This window comes from Squalius cephalus, assembly GCF_949319135.1.
Source record: "Squalius cephalus genome assembly, chromosome: 6".
In the NCBI taxonomy this organism is placed as follows: domain Eukaryota; kingdom Metazoa; phylum Chordata; class Actinopteri; order Cypriniformes; family Leuciscidae; genus Squalius; species Squalius cephalus.
The window spans coordinates 31,626,061-31,645,996 of record NC_137127.1 but is presented as its reverse complement, the minus strand read 5'-3'; the positions used below and the strand labels follow the sequence as shown (position 1 = coordinate 31,645,996).

The 19,936-nt window shown below is 39.3% G+C and overlaps 1 protein-coding gene across 1 annotated transcript in view; it reads right to left on the bottom strand.

Moving 5' to 3' along the window:
• LOC307160182 (neprilysin-like) overlaps positions 1 to 19,936 on the bottom strand; it is a 339,754-nt gene that overhangs the window by 44,130 nt on the left and 275,688 nt on the right. Inside the window, exons 10-13 of the mRNA XM_079874086.1 lie at positions 19,776 to 19,877; positions 19,440 to 19,576; positions 17,585 to 17,678; positions 17,369 to 17,497 (exon numbers count right to left, since the gene is read on the bottom strand). Coding sequence (XP_079730212.1) covers positions 17,369 to 17,497; positions 17,585 to 17,678; positions 19,440 to 19,576; positions 19,776 to 19,877 — 462 coding nt within the window. The remainder of the gene's footprint in view (positions 1 to 17,368; positions 17,498 to 17,584; positions 17,679 to 19,439; positions 19,577 to 19,775; positions 19,878 to 19,936) is intronic.

The following is a 19,936-nucleotide window of genomic DNA, read 5'->3' as shown; positions in this document are numbered from 1 at the left end:
TGATACAATAATAAATAGCAAACAGGTTAAACCACTTTTTGTAGGCTTTCAAGGAATTCAAAGAAAGTCCAAGCTTTCATGTGGTTCTGACAGGTAGCTAGTATGCAGGCCAAGATCCAGTGAGTGTTGTAGACTGGAGTTTAGTGGAAGGTCTAATCTATGAGGAGGAAAGCAAATGTATCCTAACATTTCTCAAAAGTATGAACCATTTTCTTTTTCACCTATTTAAAGCCAATGACCTGTGCGTAAACAGCAAAACTGTGCATCTATTCTGTATATGTTTGACAATAATACAAAAAATGGAAAAAGAATCAGCAATCTGTAACCAATTTTCACACTCTGCATGATGGATTTATTTTAACTTGAACTTACAAGACATCTCGTTCTCTCATTTATAAAACTGGCAGACTAAGAGACCACTGATAGGTGGATAGTAACAAAGTACAGTACATTTACTTGAGTACTGTACTTAACCCTCTGGGGTCTGAGCTGTTTTCTGGGCCCTGGAGGTGTTCTGACATGCTCTGACATTTGTGCTTATTTCTGTTACTTGTGACATTTTCATGGCTAAAGTCTAATTACACTGTATTCAGCACAAACTCTGCTACAATAATATATCAGCAGTATGTGTGTAAAAGTTTGTTGTTTTGAGATAATGACATTTATGCGTGGTTTGTGAAAATACAAAAAAAAGTTCTCACTGAAATAAGGTCATGAAACCCATACTGATTATTTCTTCACAAGACTTTTGAAAATTGTATAACATAGCCTAGAATATTTGCTCTAAAACTATATGAAAATCACCCTGACTGCTCATTCAGCTAAGACAATATATTGATTTAAAAATTTTACAACGTGTTTTGTGTGAAAAAGCTTTATGCGGGAGCTCATTAATATGTAAGCTTTTCACACCTGAGAAAGACAAAGACCCTCCCCTAACAGCCCTATTAGGAGCTATCAGGCCCTATCATTCTGAGCAACCTTGCACAAAGAATGAGGAGATTTAAAAAAGAATGGCTTTTAGATTTTTTGGATTTATTTACAACACAACATAATCCAAAGATACACAACAAATGACAAAAAATCACTCATTGAAAACAATGATCCAAAGACAGAGACCTTTGTGCCATTCCTAAAAACATTGTACATACCTTTCATTTCCAAGGTGTTTGATTTTCACTTTACCATGTTCATGTACAGAGACTCATGTGAATGTTGAAGTCAGCAGGACTCAGTGGCATCTGGGCCCTGAAAGAAAAAAAAAAGTGAACATACTGATATCAAGAGAAAGGCCTGCACGATTTGGGGAATAAATTTTAGATTTTTCTGGTTAAAATTGCTTTTTAAAATTCACAGAATACACACACACACACACACACACACACACACACATAAATGTTTCCAACAATATATATTATAATGAACACCAGGTTTGTTGTGCCTTGTAGGCATAGGCAATGACAGTGCTGCATAAAATAATAATAACAATAACAGCCTATAAATCTTCCAAAATATTTCAGTAACAACTAAGCTAGAGAAAAATATATTGATTATCATGTTACTTCAAATGTTTCCATTCGTTATGATGATATGAAATGAGATAATAGTAAAAACATGAAGCCGTTTGGTGCTTTTCAAACGCGATCGCGATCCAAAATATGATACATTCAAACGCGATCGCGCTCAAATATAAAACATTATGGATACCATATACATATCTACATTTGAACAGATATCCACAAACACAGTAACAGTAAACACGGGTCTAAATATTATAATATTCACCATATATCTAGCAACAGTTCAACTGCAGTGTGAAATTTATGCAACAATAACAAACTAATATGTAAGAATTTCTTACCTTACATCTTTCTTGTCTTCAACTCGCGTTCTTCTTCTTCTGAGGTAGCCTAAATCCAATGTAAGCTCACGGCGCGTCTTTCAAACTCGACGAAAAGCAGAGACTTGTGAAGTGTTTTGGTGTTTTGTTTTTGAGGTAATGAGCGCGTTCGCGTTCCATGTGGAGATTTGCATGTCAATCTCTTTTGCGTGAGTGGGCGTGTTCAAATTAAAAATAATTAGGAAGCGTTTGAGAAGCTGGACATCTTGTTGGTTTTATACAAATTACTTAAACAGAGAATATTTGTTTTCAGTCTGAATCCGATCATTTAAAAGTACACACTTAAATGTTTATAAAGGTATATGGCTCATAAATGTGTGACAAGTATTCGCTGAGTTTTGTTTCAGTTTATAGACGTGCTCAAGAAAAAAAAGTTCACCGCGACGGGGCAGAACGCACTCCCTGTTTATTTTCTTTATTTTACAAAAGCACAATGTTTTGATTTGATTGTAAGTGGACACATACAAAAGTAAAAATATCACAGATTCTTTTTTTATATTTCTTTTTTCTGTATGACCATAAATGACGGAGTAATTTAAGTTTATTTTGCTACAATGTGAAGAAAATCCAGCAAAACGCGCTGGCGAGTTTGCCGACCTCAGAGGGTTAAGTACACTTTTTGAGTATCTGTAATTTACTTGAGTATTATTTTTTTCTGGAAACATTTTACTTTAACTTGACTACATTTGAAAGACAAATATTGTACTTTTTATTCCACTACATTTGTGTCAAGGTCCTTGAGTAGAAAGTGTAATGTCAGTCAGGGGATGATTTTGGTTGCATTTTGGTTGGAAATTAAAGGAACACTTCGACTTTTTGGGACTTTAGCTTATTCACCGTATCCCCCAGAGTTAGATAAGTCCATACATACCTTTTTCATCTCCGTGCATGCTTTAAGTCTGTTTGACGCACCCACCTCTAGCCTAGCTTAGCACAAAGACTGGATGTAAATGGCTACAGCTAGCATACTAATCCCAATAAGTGACAAAATAACGCCAACATTTTCCTATTTACATGTTGTGATTTGTATAGTCACTGTGTGTACAAATAACAAGGTCATATGAGACACAGCCATTTTTTAAACGTTTAAATACTGGGAACTATTTTCTCAGAAGGCGAAGCACAGCTACTTGGGCGGAGTGATTAGCGCAGCACCCGAGACGCGCCGTGGTAAGGAGAAGAGAGTTCGCTCAGAGTTGGAGTAATAGAGTCAGCAATTACTATATAGTAAATGCAAAGTTTACAATCATGGGTGTTCGCTGTATTGTAAAGAACTGCGACAATAAACAGGGGAGACCAGGTAATACCATGATGTTTCATAGAATTCCAACTAAAAACGCTGACCTGATGAATCAATGGCTACTTGCTCTGGATATAGATCCAAACACACCTGTAGACATCATCAAGGACTATCGCGTTTGCTCAGAACATTTCACTGAGGACGACTATTTTGAAAAAAATTGAATTTGCCACACGGACCATGAAACGTGTGCTGAAGGTTACGGCCATCCCATCGATAGTAAAGACAGGACAAAGTGGATCACCTGCGGCTGCGGTAAGTGTTCCGTTATGTTTTTAGAAGACTAACCTACTGTTACAGTGCCATTAGCTAGATGTAATGTAACCTTAGTGACACTATTACATGAATAGGGTGCTCACTACTATTACAGTTGTTCCCGGGCTCCATGTATCCCCTGTAATGTTAGTATTGTGTTGTCATAAACGCGCTCTATCGCCCCAGTAACAAATAAGTGGCGCTAAAGGTAACTTTCAGGACTGTAGCCTTCAACTTGCTAATGAATTGGAGGGGGTGATGGGCAGTTTTCATTTTTGAGAAACAGTGACCTTGTTTGTGAAATAGTAGGCTAAGTTACTCCCGTTCTGATTCTCCCCTCAACCTCAGTCTGTTCGGCATCTTGTCTATCAGCTTGCAAAGTTTGTAACTCCTCGTCTGTGTATTCTGGCTCAAAATGATATGGTTCTGGATCTTGGTTTGATACCAAATAAAAATCCTCTGACAATTCCTCAAAGTCAGCCATGATCACGAATCATGTTCGCTACTAGTTAGTTAGTCACGTTGGTTTTGTTGACGGAGCGGCGCTTCTCGGGTGCTGCGCTAATCACTCCGCCCAAGTAGCTGTGCTTCGCCTTCTGAGAAAATAGTTCCCAGTATTTAAACATTTAAAAAATGGCTGTCTCATATGACCTTGTTATTTGTACACACTGTGACTGTACAAATCACAACATGTAAATAGGAAAATGTTGGCGTTATTTTGTCACTTATTGGGATTAGTATGCTAGCTGTAGCCATTTACATCCAGTCTTTGTGCTAAGCTAGGCTAGCGGTGGGTGCGTCAAACAGACTTAAAGCATGCACGGAGATGAAAAAGGTATGTATGGACTTATCTAACTCTGGGGGATACGGTGAATAAGCTAAAGTCCCAAAAAGTCGAAGTTTTCCTTTAAAGTCAGTATGACGTTAGAACCCGACTGATATTGGATTCTGACATCAATCTGATTTTCATTTTCAACGTTGGGTTTGGTCTTCTGAATGCAATTTTTGTCATTGTTTTGGTGCACTCTAGCTTATAGATAACAGTAAGGCTAACATATTCATACTAAAAGCCAAAAAACTTTAAATAGGTAACTATTTGAGGGAACAGCCATTTGGGTGTCCGACACCATTGTGGACGTTATTGAGGGTTATTATCAATCTCACATTCAATCCCACTACTAGAACTGTGTTCTAGAAATAAATTTGATATTGATATGAGGGTAGGTAGACAGGCATAGATTCAGAGGCATAAGGTACTGTAAGTATTACATAGAACAATGCAACAATATTAAAACAATGCATTGACATTCATTTTTTTTTACTTTTGATACTTGAGTACTTAAGTCTTTACAACTTCTACTTGTAACGGAGTAATATTTGACCAGTAGTATCTGTACTTTCACTCAAGTAAGGAAGTTGTGTACTTTGTCCACCTCTAACTGACTGAATGTTGTTCCCATTACTTCTAGATAGACTCCTGGACAGATAGACACTGCTGTATCACGCTAATTATTGGCATATACTTCATGTGAGTATCTGTAACATCATCCTGGTGACCACAAACCCACTGGCATGACATAGATGTAAAGAGTGATTTGTGGGAAGGTAGCAGTCACCTGATCAGGCACACACACCCACAAGTCCACATACTAATGCTTGCTGTTATGCATGTGCTTATGCAGAAGAGTATGGTCATAAAACCAAATGCTGCTGATGTGCCAAAAACACAAACGTCATCAAGCAAGCTGATATTCATCAAATTACACAGCACATCCTGTACATGAAATGATTGTACACATGAGATTATTGCATTTGGTAATGGTCTCAGTCAAAATGGTCTCAGTCCACACTAGCGTTTTTAAGCATTTTCCAAAAGTTTCTCATCCACATTGAAATGTTGGAAAATGCTAAATTCACCTTACAGTGCATGCGTAAACCCTCATAAAAGCTCACCGGGATGATACAGACAGAACAAAGCATAATCAAGTTATCACGCAATTCTTCTGGCAGGATAATTTTTTTAAACAAAATATCTCACCATTCACTGATGCATCCAGGTCGCACTCACTCACCATTATATGTTTGGTCTAAAACGCAACTGCTCTCATGTTTTGCCGCAGGACAGGAAATGCGAGTGAATTTTTTGTCATCTTTGCAGGACTGTGATATGAAGACTGTGCAAAGTAACATATTTTAGCAACTGTGTGAAAGTAAAATGCACATAACATTAAGTGTCTTTAACTACTATGTGGTTACATAAAAATGTACTTATTGTGTTGATGTTGTATTGTAAAACACTTGCTGCTACTGAGGTGGGGTTACAGGTAAGGTTTGGGACAGGTTTAGTGGTATGAGTAGGTTTAAGGCTGAGATATAAGGGAAGGGAAATGTCAACAGTATAATTAAAGCTTTATTTACAGAAATTATTTACAGATGTAATTGCATGGAGGTAATAATAATAATAATAATAATAATATAAGAACAATGTAAAACATGTATGTACATAGTGTGCATTGTATCAAATTATTAATTTAAAGGTGACCTATTATGCCCAGTTTCACATGATGCAATATAAATCTCTGACGTCCTCAGAATGTGTCTGTGAAGCTTCAGCTCAAAATACCACCCAGATTTTTTTTATTATAGCTTGACAAAGTTGCCCCTTTTTGGGTGTGAGAGAAAAAGCTCTGTTTTTTTGTGTCCCTTTAGATGCAAATGAGATGCTGCTCCCCGCCCCGTTCAGACGACGGCCGATCCTTTGCATGTGCTTCAGATACTATGGGAGCAACATAACAGCCCAATTTCTCCCAGGAAAAAATTGCAATAATAATACCAGTAGCGGAGTGCAGCCTTACACGTTTGAACCGGAGTCAGTCACAAATGGAGAGACTCAGGAAGAGGCTGCAACTTGTTAGACTTGGACATTTCTGAATGGTTAGTGGATACATTTATGTAGTTGTTGTGTAGTTACATTGATTCATCTCATCGACTAACCTGTACCGTCATGTTAATCTGTTGTATAGGTGCTTGTGTGTGAGCTGTATTAGGATGCACACAGAGCCAGAAAATATATGCTGCATGAAGATAGAGCAGGTATCGTTTTGTTTACAGTTATAATGTCGGAAGTATTTGATACACTACCGATTTTGCAGGTTTCCCTACTTACAAAGCATGTAGAGGTCTGTAATTTTTATCATAGGTACACTTAAACTGTGAGAGAATCTAAAACAAAAATCCAGAAAATCACATTGTATGATTTTTAAATAATTAATTTGCATTTTATTGCATGACATAAGTATTTGATCACCTACCAACCAGTAAGAATTCCAGCTCTCACAGACCTGTTAGTTTTTCTTTAAGAAGCCCTCCTGTTCTCCACTCATTACCTGTATTAACTGTACCTGTTTGAACTCGTTACCTGTATAAAAGACACCTGTCCACTCACTCAATCAAACAGACTCCAACCTCTCCACAATGACCAAGACCAGAGAGCTGTGTAAGGACATCAGGGATAAAATTGTAGACCTGCACAAGGCTGGGATGGGCTACAGGACAATAGGCAAGCAGCTTGGTGAGAAGGCAACAACTGTTGGCGCAATTATTAGAAAATGGAAGAAGTTCAAGATGACGGTCAATCTCCCTCGGTCTGTGGCACTATGCAAGATCTCACCTCGTGGGGCATCAATGATCATGAGGAAGGTGAGGGATCAGCCCAGAACTACAAGGCAGGACCTGGTCAATGACCTGAAGAGAGCTGGGACCACAGTCTCAAACAAAACCATTAGTAACACACTACGCCGTCATGGATTAAAATCCTGCAGTGCACGCAAGGTCCCCCTGCTCAAGCCAGCGCATGTCCAGGCCCGTCTGAAGTTTGCCAATGACCATCTGGATGATCCAGAGGAGGAATGGGAGAAGGTCATGTGGTCTGATGAGACAAAAATAGAGCTTTTTGGTCGCCATGTTTGGAGGAAGAAGAAGGATGAGTACAACCCCAAGTCAAGTCAAGTCAAGTCATCTTCATTTATATAGCGCTTTTAACAATGTAGATTGTTTCAAAGCAGCTTTACAGAGATAAACGTATAATTTATGGTAACAGAGATTGTTTTGGCTTTATAGCGGTTCTTTAGTAAAGTTATTTTCCAGCTAAGGTTAGTTATGATTGATTTGCTTCCGTCGCAACGATCATTTGTTATTAAATTAGGGGCCGCTAAGACGACACAATTCTCTCTACATAGACTTTAAACGCGAACCTGTGAGAAATGCTGATGGCGTTCACATGCGCATTAAGAATTGGTTCTATAGTTATGTGCGTTTGAATATATGTACGCAGGTTTGTAATTCCCTACAAACCAAGCCTAAACAAAGTACTGGTGTTTCCTTATAATTTTTGATACAGAATTTTATTTTATTTTATCAATTCGGGGTAGATACGCGAATTGAGTTTCCCGACAACGCTTTATCTGTAGAGTGGTAAAGGGATCCTCCATAGGGAGAGACTAGTTGGCACTTCAGCACTGCGTGGTCATCGGGTCCAGGCGAAGGTCCTTCATCAAATCTGGATACGGCCTGGATCCGGCAGGCTGTGGGAAAACCTCGGGATAAACAAAGACACTAAAATTAGCGTAGATGCCATTCTTCTTATGATGTAACGAGTACATCAGGATTTATGGGAAGTGTTCCCGGTTCCAGCTGACCTAATCTATGCAGCCTAATATTGAATTATAGAAGTCGATAATGTATTATGTGAATGCTAGGTCAAAGAGATGTGTTTTTAGTCTAGCTTTGAACTGACAGAGTGTGTCTGCTTCCCGGACAATGTTAGGAAGGCTGTTCCAAAGTTTTGGTGCTAAATAGGAGAAGGATCTACCGCCAGCAGTCGATTTTGATATTCTAGGTATTATCAACTGGCCGGAATTTTGAGATCGCAATAGACGTGAAGGACTATAATGCGTTAAGAGCTCGCTCAAGTACTGCGGAGCTAAACCATTTAGTGCTTTGTACGTGATCAGCAATATTTTAAAATTGATGCGATGTTTAATAGGGAGCCAGTGCAGTTTTGACAGAACCGGGCTAATATGGTCATACTTCCTGGTTCTGGTAAGAACTCGAGCTGCTGCGTTTTGAACTAGCTGTAGTTTGTTTATTAAGCGTGCAGGGCAACCACCCAGTAGAGCATTACAATAATCTAGCCTTGAGGTCATGAACGCATGAACTAATTGTTCCACATTTGTCAATGAGAGCATATGACGTAATTTAGATATATTTTTAAGATGGAAAAATGCAGTTTTACAGATACTAGACACGTGACTTTCAAATGAAAGATTGGTATCAAAGAGCACACCCAGGTTCCTAACCGACGACGAAGACTTAACAGAGCAGCCATCAAGTGTTAGACAGTATTCTAGGTTATTACGTGAGGAGGTTTTTTGTCCAATAATTAGAAACTCTGTTTTTTCAGAATTTAGAAGTAGGAAATTACGAGTCATCCAATTTTTTATATACGCTATGCATTCTGTTAATTTAGTGAATTGGTAAGTTTCGTTAGGTTTTGAAGAAATATAGAGCTGAGTATCGTCGGCATAACAGTGAAAGCTAATGCCATGTTTCCTAATGATATCTCCTAATGGTAGCATGTACAGAGTGAACAGCAGCGGTCCTAGTACTGAGCCTTGTGGTACGCCATACTGAACTTGTGATCGATGAGACATCTCTTCATTTACTGCTACAAACTGATAACGGTCAGATAAGTATGATATAAACCATGCTAGTGCGATTCCACTAATGCCAACATAATTTTCGAGTCTATTTAAAAGAATGTTGTGGTCGATAGTATCAAATTCAGCACTAAGATCGAGTAACACTAATAGAGAGACACAACCACGATCGGAAATCATTTGTGACTCTAACGAGAGCAGTCTCAGTACTATGGTACGATCTAAATCCTGACTGAAAATCCTCACAGATATCATTTCTTTCTAGAAAGGAACACAGTTGTTAAGATACTGCTTTTTCTAATATCTTTGACAGAAAAGGTAGATTCGAGATCGGCCTGTAATTGACTAATTCTGTAGGATCAAGTTGCGTTTTTTTAACAAGCGGTTTAATCATAGCCAGCTTAAAGGTTTTTGGTACGTATCCTAGAGACAAAGATGAATTAATGATATTAAGAAGAGGATCTATGACCTCTGGAAGTATTTCTTTCAGTAGCTTAGTCGGTATAGGGTCTAACATACATGTTGTAGATTTAGATGATTTAACGAGTTTAGTAAATTCTTCCTCTCCTATAGCAACGAACGAATCAAATTTTTCCTCAGGGAGACTACAATGCACTGCCTGATGCGATACTGTAGTAGACGGTTGCATAGTTATAATTTTCTCCCTGATATTATCAATCTTATAAGTGAAGAAGTTCATAAAGTCATTACTGCTGTGCTGCTTGGAAACTTCTGTGTTTGAAGCTTTCTTTTTTGTTAGTTTAGCAACCGTTTCAAATAAATACCTAGGATTATGTTTATTTTCTTCTAATAGGTTTGAAAAATAAGCAGATCTAGCAGCTTTTAAGGCCTCTCTGTAAGCAATCGAGCTCTCTTTCCATGAAATGCAAAATACCTCTAGTTTTGTTTTCTTCCAGTTGCGCTCCATTTTTCTGGCTGCTCTCTTAAGGGCCTGAGTGTGCTCGTTGTACCACGGCGTTGGACTATTTTCTTTAATCTTCTTTAAGCGCAACGGAGCAACTGTGTCTAAAGTGCTGGAAAAGAGAGAGTTAAAAGTTTCTGTTGCAATATCGAGTTCGTCTAAGCTATCCGGGATGCTGAGATGGTGAAACTGATTAGGAAGATTATTAATAAAGCAATCTTTAGTGGCAGAAGTAATAGGTCTAACATATTTGAAACACGGAGTCGGCTTTGCAGCCTTGGCTAAATGAAGTTTACACGAGACTAGATAATGATCTGAGATGTCATCGCTCTGCTGCAGAATTTCAACGGCATCAGCATCTATTCCGTGTGATAATATTAGATCTAGAGTATGATTACGACGATGAGTAGGTCCTGACACGTGTTGTCTAACTCCAATTGAGTTTACAATGTCTTTAAATGCCAATCCCAATGCATCTTTTTCATTATCGATGTGTATATTAAAATCACCAACAATTAGTACTTTATCTGCAGTCAATATTAATTCTGATAGAAAGTCCGCAAATTCTTTGATAAAATCTTTATGGTGCCCTGGTGGCCTGTATACAGTAGCCAGCACAAATCTCAAACGTGATTTATCATTTATACTATATATTTTTACATTAAGTACTAACACTTCAAAATAATTATATTTAAAACTTGATTTCTTAGTGGTTTTGAAAATATTACTATAGATTACAGGAACTCCTCCCCCTTTGCGTTTCAGACGAGGCTCATGTTTATAACAGTAATTTTGCGGGGTGGACTCATTTAAAGTAATGTAATCATTTGGTTTTAGCCAGGTTTCTGTCAAACACAGCACATCTAGGTTATTATCTGAAATCATATCATTAACAATGAGTGCTTTTGAAGTAAGCGATCGAATATTCAGCAACCCAAGCTTTAGCATTTGCTCACCTGTATTATAGCTGTTTTTTATTTGTTGAACATCAATTAAATTTTTAACCTTAGATGGGTTTAAACGTTTTTTGGATTTCCAAATTCGGGGAACAGACACAGTCTCTATATGATGATAGCTAGGTGAAAGAGGCTCTATGTGACGGGATTTATCTGACCTGGGTGACGCGAGGCCGCTAGCAGACGGTCGGTTTAGCCAGTCTGTCTGCTTCCTGACCTGAGCCCCAGATTGTCATGTTTGAGCTCTAAGACTATGAGCCATATTACTAGAGAGAAGAGCAGCACCATCCCAGGAGGGATGAATACCATCTCTTTTCAACAGGTCAGGTTTGCCCCAAAAACTTTTCCAATTGTCTATAAATTCTATATTATTAAGCGGACACCACTTAGACAGCCAACCGTTAAGCGAACACAATCTACTGTATGGAGTGAAAACAGTCTCAAAACCTTCCACAAATGCACGCGAGAGATCCACATGCGTGAGCAGCAATCCACAAATGCACGCGAGAGATCCACATGCGCGCGCAGCAATCCACAAATGCACGCGAGAGATCCACATGCGCGCGCAGCAATCCACAAATGCACGCGAGAGATCCACATGCGCAAAGCAATCCACAAATGCACGCGAGAGATCCACACACGCAAAGCAATCCACAAATGCACGCGAGAGATCCACATGCGCGCGCAGCAATCCACAAATGCACGCGAGAGATCCACACACGCAAAGCAATCCACAAATGCACGCGAGAGATCCACACACGCAAAGCAATCCACAAATGCACGCGAGAGATCCACACACGCAAAGCAATCCACAAATGCACGCGAGAGTTTATCTCTCTCTCTCTCTCACACACACACACACACACACACACACACACACACACACAGCGATACACGAATGCACGCGAGAGATCCACACACACACACACACACACACAGCGATCCACACACACGGCAATCGTGCATTATTGTCCTTACTCGCATTGCTTTGCTCACAACACAATTCACAACTTTGCTTTATCTGTACCTGTAATTTCAGAGTCTTTTGCATTGGTGTTCTGCCTTAAGAATGCCCCTGAATATGCGCTTTTGTATCTGTGGAATCTTTTGAGACTGTCGTTCCGCGGCCCTGATTCACAAATGCACACAAGCCTATCTGTCCCGTAGACTGTGATCTGTCCCCATTACCTGCAAAGATGCTATATGGTGTCTTCCTCCAGAGGGCGCTAACCGGCCTTCGAGCTGAATCTCCCAAAGGGCTGGATTCATTTCGTTTTCTGACTTAGCGAGACAACTGAAGTCTAAACATTTTTCACTAAATATCATATACATACATGCAAAGGTAGAGTAAAACCAAACCCCTTTTTTATTCTTCAACGTGAAATCAGAATAGGCTATATAACCTATTAAGAAAACCATTCAGATAACAGGAAAGCTTTAAAGCATTTATGTAACTGTTGGTAAACTACAAGGCTGTACGTTTTCTTTTGTCTATATAATTGTAGTTCTGAATGTACTTTGTGTAATGTAATAACCCCTCCCCTCACACACATATATTAAATGGAAATGAATATATTTTCAGCAATTACCTGTATGTTTTGCTTTCCTTATTTTTAAAGAAAGGATGAATGCTTCCACATAATTTAACCAACAAAGTAAAATATTTCTTTCAAAAGAATCCACAAGTATTACCCTCAAGTAAACAATTCTCATGCAAACCATTACATGCAAAAGTTGGAAAGTGAGATTTGCGTCAGTTGCTCCTTTTGTGGTGAATCAGATGAACCAGTTGTTCATCTTTTTTTGATCTGTTCATTTACTATAAAGCTTTAGCAAAAAAAAAAAATAAAAAAAAATAAAAAAAAGTTTATTAAGAGTTAGATAATAAAAGTGGGGGGAAAGTATATTATTTCAACCAACTAAATAATGAGACTGGATGATATACTCATTTCAAGGCAATATTTATTTGGCTGCAACCACAACACAAAAACCACTTTAAATTTAATGATTCATTAATTGCCAAACATGTTTTTTCAATCTGCGAAAACAGGAATAGTTCACCCAAAAAATGAAAGTTCTGTCACCGTTTACTCACCCTTAAGTTGTTTCAAACCTGTATGAGTTTCTTTCTTCAGAATGTCAGAAACCAGACAGTTGACAGTAGCCATTGACTTGCATAGTATTATTTTTTTTCTACTATGGAATTTAATGGGTTCCGTTAACCGTCTGGTTTCTGACATTCTTCGAAATATCTTCATTTGTGTTCAGCTGAAGAAAGAAACTCATACAGGTTTGAAACAACTTAAGGGTGAGTAAACGGTGACAGAACTTTCATTTTTTTGGGTGAACTATTCCTGTTTTCGCAGATTGAAAAAACATGTTTGGCAATTAATGAACCATTAAATTTAAAGTGTTTTTTGTGTTGTGGTTGCAGCCAAATAAATATTGCCTTGAAATGAGTATATCATCCAGTCTCATTATTTAGTTGGTTGAAATAATATACTTTCCCCCCACTTTTATTATCTAACTCTTAATAAACTTTTTTTTTTTTTTTTTTTTTTTGCTAAAGCTTTATAGTAAATGAACAGATCAAAAAAAAGATGAACAACTGGTTCATCTGATTCACCACAAAAGGAGCAACTGACGCAAATCTCACTTTCCAACTTTTGCATGTAATGGTTTGCATGAGAATTGTTTACTTGAGGGTAATACTTGTGGATTCTTTTGAAAGAAATATTTTACTTTGTTGGTTAAATTATGTGGAAGCATTCATCCTTTCTTTAAAAATAAGGAAAGCAAAACATACAGGTAATTGCTGAAAATATATTAATTTCCATTTAATATATGTATGTGAAGGGAGGGGTTATTACATTACACAAAGTACATTCAGAACTACAATTATATAGACAAAAGAAAACGTACAGCCTTGTAGTTTGCCAACAGTTACATAAATGCTTTAAAGCTTTCCTGTTATCTGAATGGTTTTCTTAATAGGTTATATAGCCTATTCTGATTTCACGTTGAAGAATAAAAAAGGGGTTTGGTTTTACTCTACCTTTGCATGTATGTATATGATATTTAGTGAAAAATGTTTAGACTTCAGTTGTCTCGCTAAGTCAGAAAATGAAATGAATCCAGCCCTTTGGGAGATTCAGCTCGAAGGCCGGTTAGCGCCCTCTGGAGGAAGACACCATATAGCATCTTTGCAGGTAATGTATGGGGACAGATCACAGTCTACGGGACAGATAGGCTTGTGTGCATTTGTGAATCAGGGCTGCGGAACGACAGTCTCAAAAGATTCCACAGATACAAAAGCGCATATTCAGGGGCATTCTTAAGGCAGAACACCAATGCAAAAGACTCTGAAATTACAGGTACAGATAAAGCAAAGTTGTGAATTGTGTTGTGAGCAAAGCAATGCGAGTAAGGACAATAATGCACGATTGCCGTGTGTGTGGATCACTGTGTGTGTGTGTGTGGATCTCTCGCGTGCATTCGTGTATCGCTGTGTGTGTGTGTGTGTGTGTGTGTGTGAGAGAGAGAGAGATAAACTCTCGCGTGCATTTGTGGATTGCTTTGCGTGTGTGGATCTCTCGCGTGCATTTGTGGATTGCTTTGCGTGTGTGGATCTCTCGCGTGCATTTGTGGATTGCTTTGCATGCATGTGGATCTCTCGCGTGCATTTGTGGATTGCTGCGCGCGCATGTGGATCTCTCGCGTGCATTTGTGGATTGCTTTGCGTGTGTGGATCTCTCGCGTGCATTTGTGGATTGCTTTGCGTGTGTGGATCTCTCGCGTGCATTTGTGGATTGCTTTGCGTGTGTGGATCTCTCGCGTGCATTTGTGGATTGCTTTGCGTGTGTGGATCTCTCGCGTGCATTTGTGGATTGCTTTGCGTGTGTGGATCTCTCGCGTGCATTTGTGGATTGCTGCGCGCGCATGTGGATCTCTCGCGTGCATTTGTGGATTGCTGCGCGCGCATGTGGATCTCTCGCGTGCATTTGTGGATTGCTGCTCACGCATGTGGATCTCTCGCGTGCATTTGTGGAAGGTTTTGAGACTGTTTTCACTCCATACTACTGACTATCTCATCACTCCTGCGAACAGGAAGGGGGCCAGAGCAAATTACAGTGCTTGACATCGTACTTGCGAGTTCACACACCTCTTTAATATTAATTTTAGTGATCTCCGACTGGCGGAGTCGAACATCATTAGTGCCGACGTGAATAATGATCTTAGAGAATTTACGTTTAGCATTAGCCAGCACTTTTAAATTTGCTTTGATGTCAGGCGCTCTGGCTCCCGGCAAACATGTGACTATGGTGGTTGGTGTCTCTATTTTCACGTTCCGTGTAATAGAATCGCCAATAACTAGGGCACAATCATTCTCAGTGGGTGTTTCACTGAGCGGGGCAAATCGATTTGTTATGGTAATCGGAACGGAAGAGTGGTTTTTTGATCCGCGACTAGAGCGATCCCTCACTGTCACCCATTTGCCCGGCTGCATGGGCTCTACTTCAGCTGGAACCGCATCATGTAAAGAGTTCACTATGCTAGGTGCATCCAAAATAGTATCTGAAGCTCTAGCACTCTTACTATCCTCAATTAAAGTTTGGATGCGTGTTTCTAGTTCTGAAATCTTCTCTGTCAGCCTAACTGTCTCCTTGCATTTATCACATATAAATCCTATATTGCCAACAGAGAAAGCTATGCTAAACATGTGACATGAAGTGCAGGTGACAATAACAGGACAAGACATTACTCACCGTGTTTGTTGAGTGATTCTTACTCACCTGAGCTTTTATGAACTCAAAGGCGCGAGCGCGCGAGAGAAAAATAAATAAATAAAAATAGCTGAGCGCACGGGTGGCGCGTTAACAGGCTAGCGAATTACTAGCGTGTTGTGCTAGTAGTAACGGAAGCTAGCGATGTCAGGTTAATCTGAGATGTTGGGTAAGATGTATTTAGTAGTAGTATAAACAACTAGAAATTGTAGTAAATGATGGTTCAAAACAAGGAAATACGAGGCTAAGACGGAGCTTACAGCACCGAAGCAAACACACTCACAGCAGGCAGCGAGGCAGACAGGAGCAATCGATCAGACCACCAAGAACACCATCCCAACCGTGAAGCATGGAGGTGGAAACATCATTCTTTGGGGATGCTTTTCTGCAAAGGGGACAGGACGACTGCACCGTATTGAGGGGAGGATAGATGGGGCCATGTATCGCGAGATCTTGGCCAACAACCTCCTTCCCTCAGTAAGAGCATTGAAGATGGGTCGTGGCTGGGTCTTCCAGCATGACAACGACCTGAAACACACAGCCAGGGCAACTAAGGAGTGGCTCCGTAAGAAGCATCTCAAGGTCCTGGGGTGGCCTAGCCAGTCTCCAGACCTGAACCGAAAAGAAAATCATTGGAGGGAGCTGAAAGTCCGTATTGTCCAGCAACAGCCCCGGAACCTGAAGGATCTGGAGAAGGTCTGTATGGAGGAGTGGGCCAAAATCCCTGCTGCAGTGTGTGCAAACCTAGTCAAGAACCACAGGAAACGTATGATCTCTGTAATTGCAAACAAAGGTTTCTGTACCAAATATTAAGTTCTGCTTTTCTGATGTATAAAATACTTATGTCATGCAATAAAATGCAAATTAATTACTTAAAAATCATACAATGTGATTTTCTGGATTTTTGTTTTAGATTCCGTCACTCACAGTTGAAGGGTACCTATGATAAAAATGACAGACTTCTACATGCTTTGTAAGTGTTAAAACCTGCAAAATCAGCAGTGTATCAAATACTTGTTCTTCCCACTATATATATGTTTGTATTTAGGCTACAAACATGCTAACAAAGGATGATTAAAATGTCATTTCCATGACAGAAACTGTGCTATGAAAAACACATACTGTAGGTTGAGATGTGATGGAAATATTCACAACAGTGTTTTCTCAAAAATGACTTAGTTAGTGTAAAAATATTTTTAAGTTGTTTTTTTTCATTTATTTATTTATTTATTCATTTTTCTATTCCCAGTGGCCATAGTTGAAGAAAAACCCACCCACACACACACTGTGCAGGGTGCTACCATGTGCATGTGGTGGGCTTGAGGCCAGAAGAGTCCAGTGATTAATGGAGTGTTAGAGTGTGTTTTATGACAGGTGGCATTGGTGCACTGCTCAGCTGTTCTTATGCATTTGAGGAAATGGACCTAACACAAGTCATCCCACACAGGACTGAGATTATGTACAAACACACAAGCACATCCAGAAACCATTATAGGACCCACACAGACATACACTGCATGCCCACACAGCTCACCATATCTTTGCTATCTCTAGCAAAGGCTTCCTCCACGTACAATCTCCCCACAACATTCTCCATGTTGTTGTTCACATAGATGGCACACTGTCTCCAAACTGCTGCTTCAGATGTACTCCCATAGATAGCCTAAGTTGGGATAAAGAGCATAAATGTTTTTTTTTTTAAATTATGACAGTTAATTCACAGTTTGAATAAAATGTTTTTGGTCTTTACCTTTCTGAAAGCTTTTCTGGTTTCCCTGTATTGCCTGCTTAAACCAACCACCAGATTCATAACAAAACGCCACACCAGGTAGTTCTGCATGTCCCTGCACATACAATCACTTGGTTTATACTGTATATGTTTAATTTGTCTAGTGAATTCAGGGAGCCCAGTTATAGAGATAGTTCCCTTTTGAGTGGAACTCAACGCTGCATTATGACGTTAACACTATGGGAATGCTTCTGTGTGAGCCGGTGTCTGAAGCACGTGTGGAAAACAAGCCAATCACATTGGCCAGAGAAAGATCATGTGACGTAACATCAGTGAGCCATGAAGACCATAAATAGACGCCCGAAAAACTTGTCATCAGCTTCTTTGTCTCCAGGAAGCCGTCTGTTTACGTGTGTCACAATGGAAAGTCCATTGTGTATGTTAGAAGTAAACGAAAAAAGAATCTAAGTTTGTCTACAGTCAATGTTTGTTGTGAAAGATCAAGCCATGGCATCAGACAAGCAATATAAGCAGTGTGTTCCGCCATGCCCCCACTTTCTTATAAGGAGTGACAAACATGATCTGTGTGATATGCTTAGGAACGGAGCATGCTAGATCTTCTCTTGGGGGAGGCGATTGCACTCACTGTGAGAAATTCACTTTGAGGAAGCTCCGCTCATGTCCAGCTCTCTTCTCGAGGGATGGGAGTCAGCCGTCTGTGCCCTGTGGTTAGGGTCCCACATCTGCCAAGGCGGCGTGTCGACTTAAATCATGAGGTTCAAAGATGGATCTGGTGGATGAGTTTGAGATGGGTTCTGTCCTTTCCCTTGCTGCTGTTAGAGGTGGTTACTCGAGCGGTAGAGAAACTTAGTATTGAATGGCCAGAAGTGAAAACGCAAAACAAGGTATATAAAAGCTATATGAGTACTTTCTCACTAGTGGTCAGGGACATCAGCCCCATAAACATCTGCCATTTTTTCCAGATCTCCACACTGAGGGGTCAAGGTCTTGAAACAACCCATACTAAGCTTGTATCAATACTCCCTCGACGTTACGTCACCTGACCTTTCTCCGGCCAATGTGATGGCTTGTTTTGCACAATGCAACATCTTGTTCCCTCTCAGAGAACCGTTACATGCGTAACCTGAGATGTTCTTCAGCATTTTTAAAGTGTACACATCTTTACATTTTGCTATCTGAACAAAAAAGTTAGTTAAAAAACAGATGTTAAAGTCAAAATGTACAATTCTTAGTTTTTTTATAGAATGTTTCAGTGTTCATAATAAATTAACCGTGCACATTATTATTTTTTTTTACTCATGTGTACTCATGATCTTTAATCAAAAATATGAATGTCCCCTTCCCCTCGCAATGACATGAGCAAGGACTGGGCATTAAGGTTTTCCAATGGCCAGATGAGTTTTAAAACCTCTCCTCGAGCAAACTGTCCCTTACATGAAACAAATGCTGCAATTAGCAAATGACATGTGTCGATGTTCTGATGGACAAAATAAGGCCTTGTCCCATATTAAGTCGCTTCACTCAGATACATAAAAATAGGTAAAAAAAAAAGAAGAAGAAAAAAAGTTTTCGTTCCATGCTGACTAAAAGGCGTTTCAGATTGCTTCTGATTCATTTGTCAAGGTTTGCACATTGTATTGTAGGATACAGCATTTCATACATTGTATCCTGCACATTTAGTAAATTTAATAGCCCATGCTGATATTCCATGTATAAAGAAAATTTGCAAGCACATTATGCATATTGTATACTAGAAATATAATATAATATAGTGTGGTTGTGTTCTATAGCAACATTTTAAAAGCATATTCCAGACTAGAGCACTAGATAGAAAACTGTGCATGCAGTGAACTACCTCTTTGTGTACTTGGCAAGAACAGTGTTGAGCCTCTTAAAGTAATTTGGGGCGTACACAATAACCTCCTCACTGTCTGTAATAGGAACACCAACTGTATCCATGATCTTGTTAGTAAAGAGCGTCCAGTTAAACACCTGAATAGGAGCAGTGCAGAACAAAATCAGTTATTTCATTTATATGAGGATAAGAAAAATAATACTGTTCATTAAAGATCAAATTATACATATTATAGGAAAACTCCATAGATGTTTATGATAAGGAATTGTATGCAGTAGCATGGGAGGTAACAATTTTTTTTTTTTTTTTCCTTCTTCTTCTTCTTCTTTTTTTTACCCTGGAATCAAAGTCCAGGGTGAAGTTGTTGTTCATGGTCTCCAGAGGCAGCTTGTTATAAAGCAGAACTGGGTTGTTTCTGTCCTCTGGTGTGTCTGTGGCCTATGACGACAGGGAGAAAATGGATTTCAGTGCATTTCCTGGGATGCAAGGAGATTCAA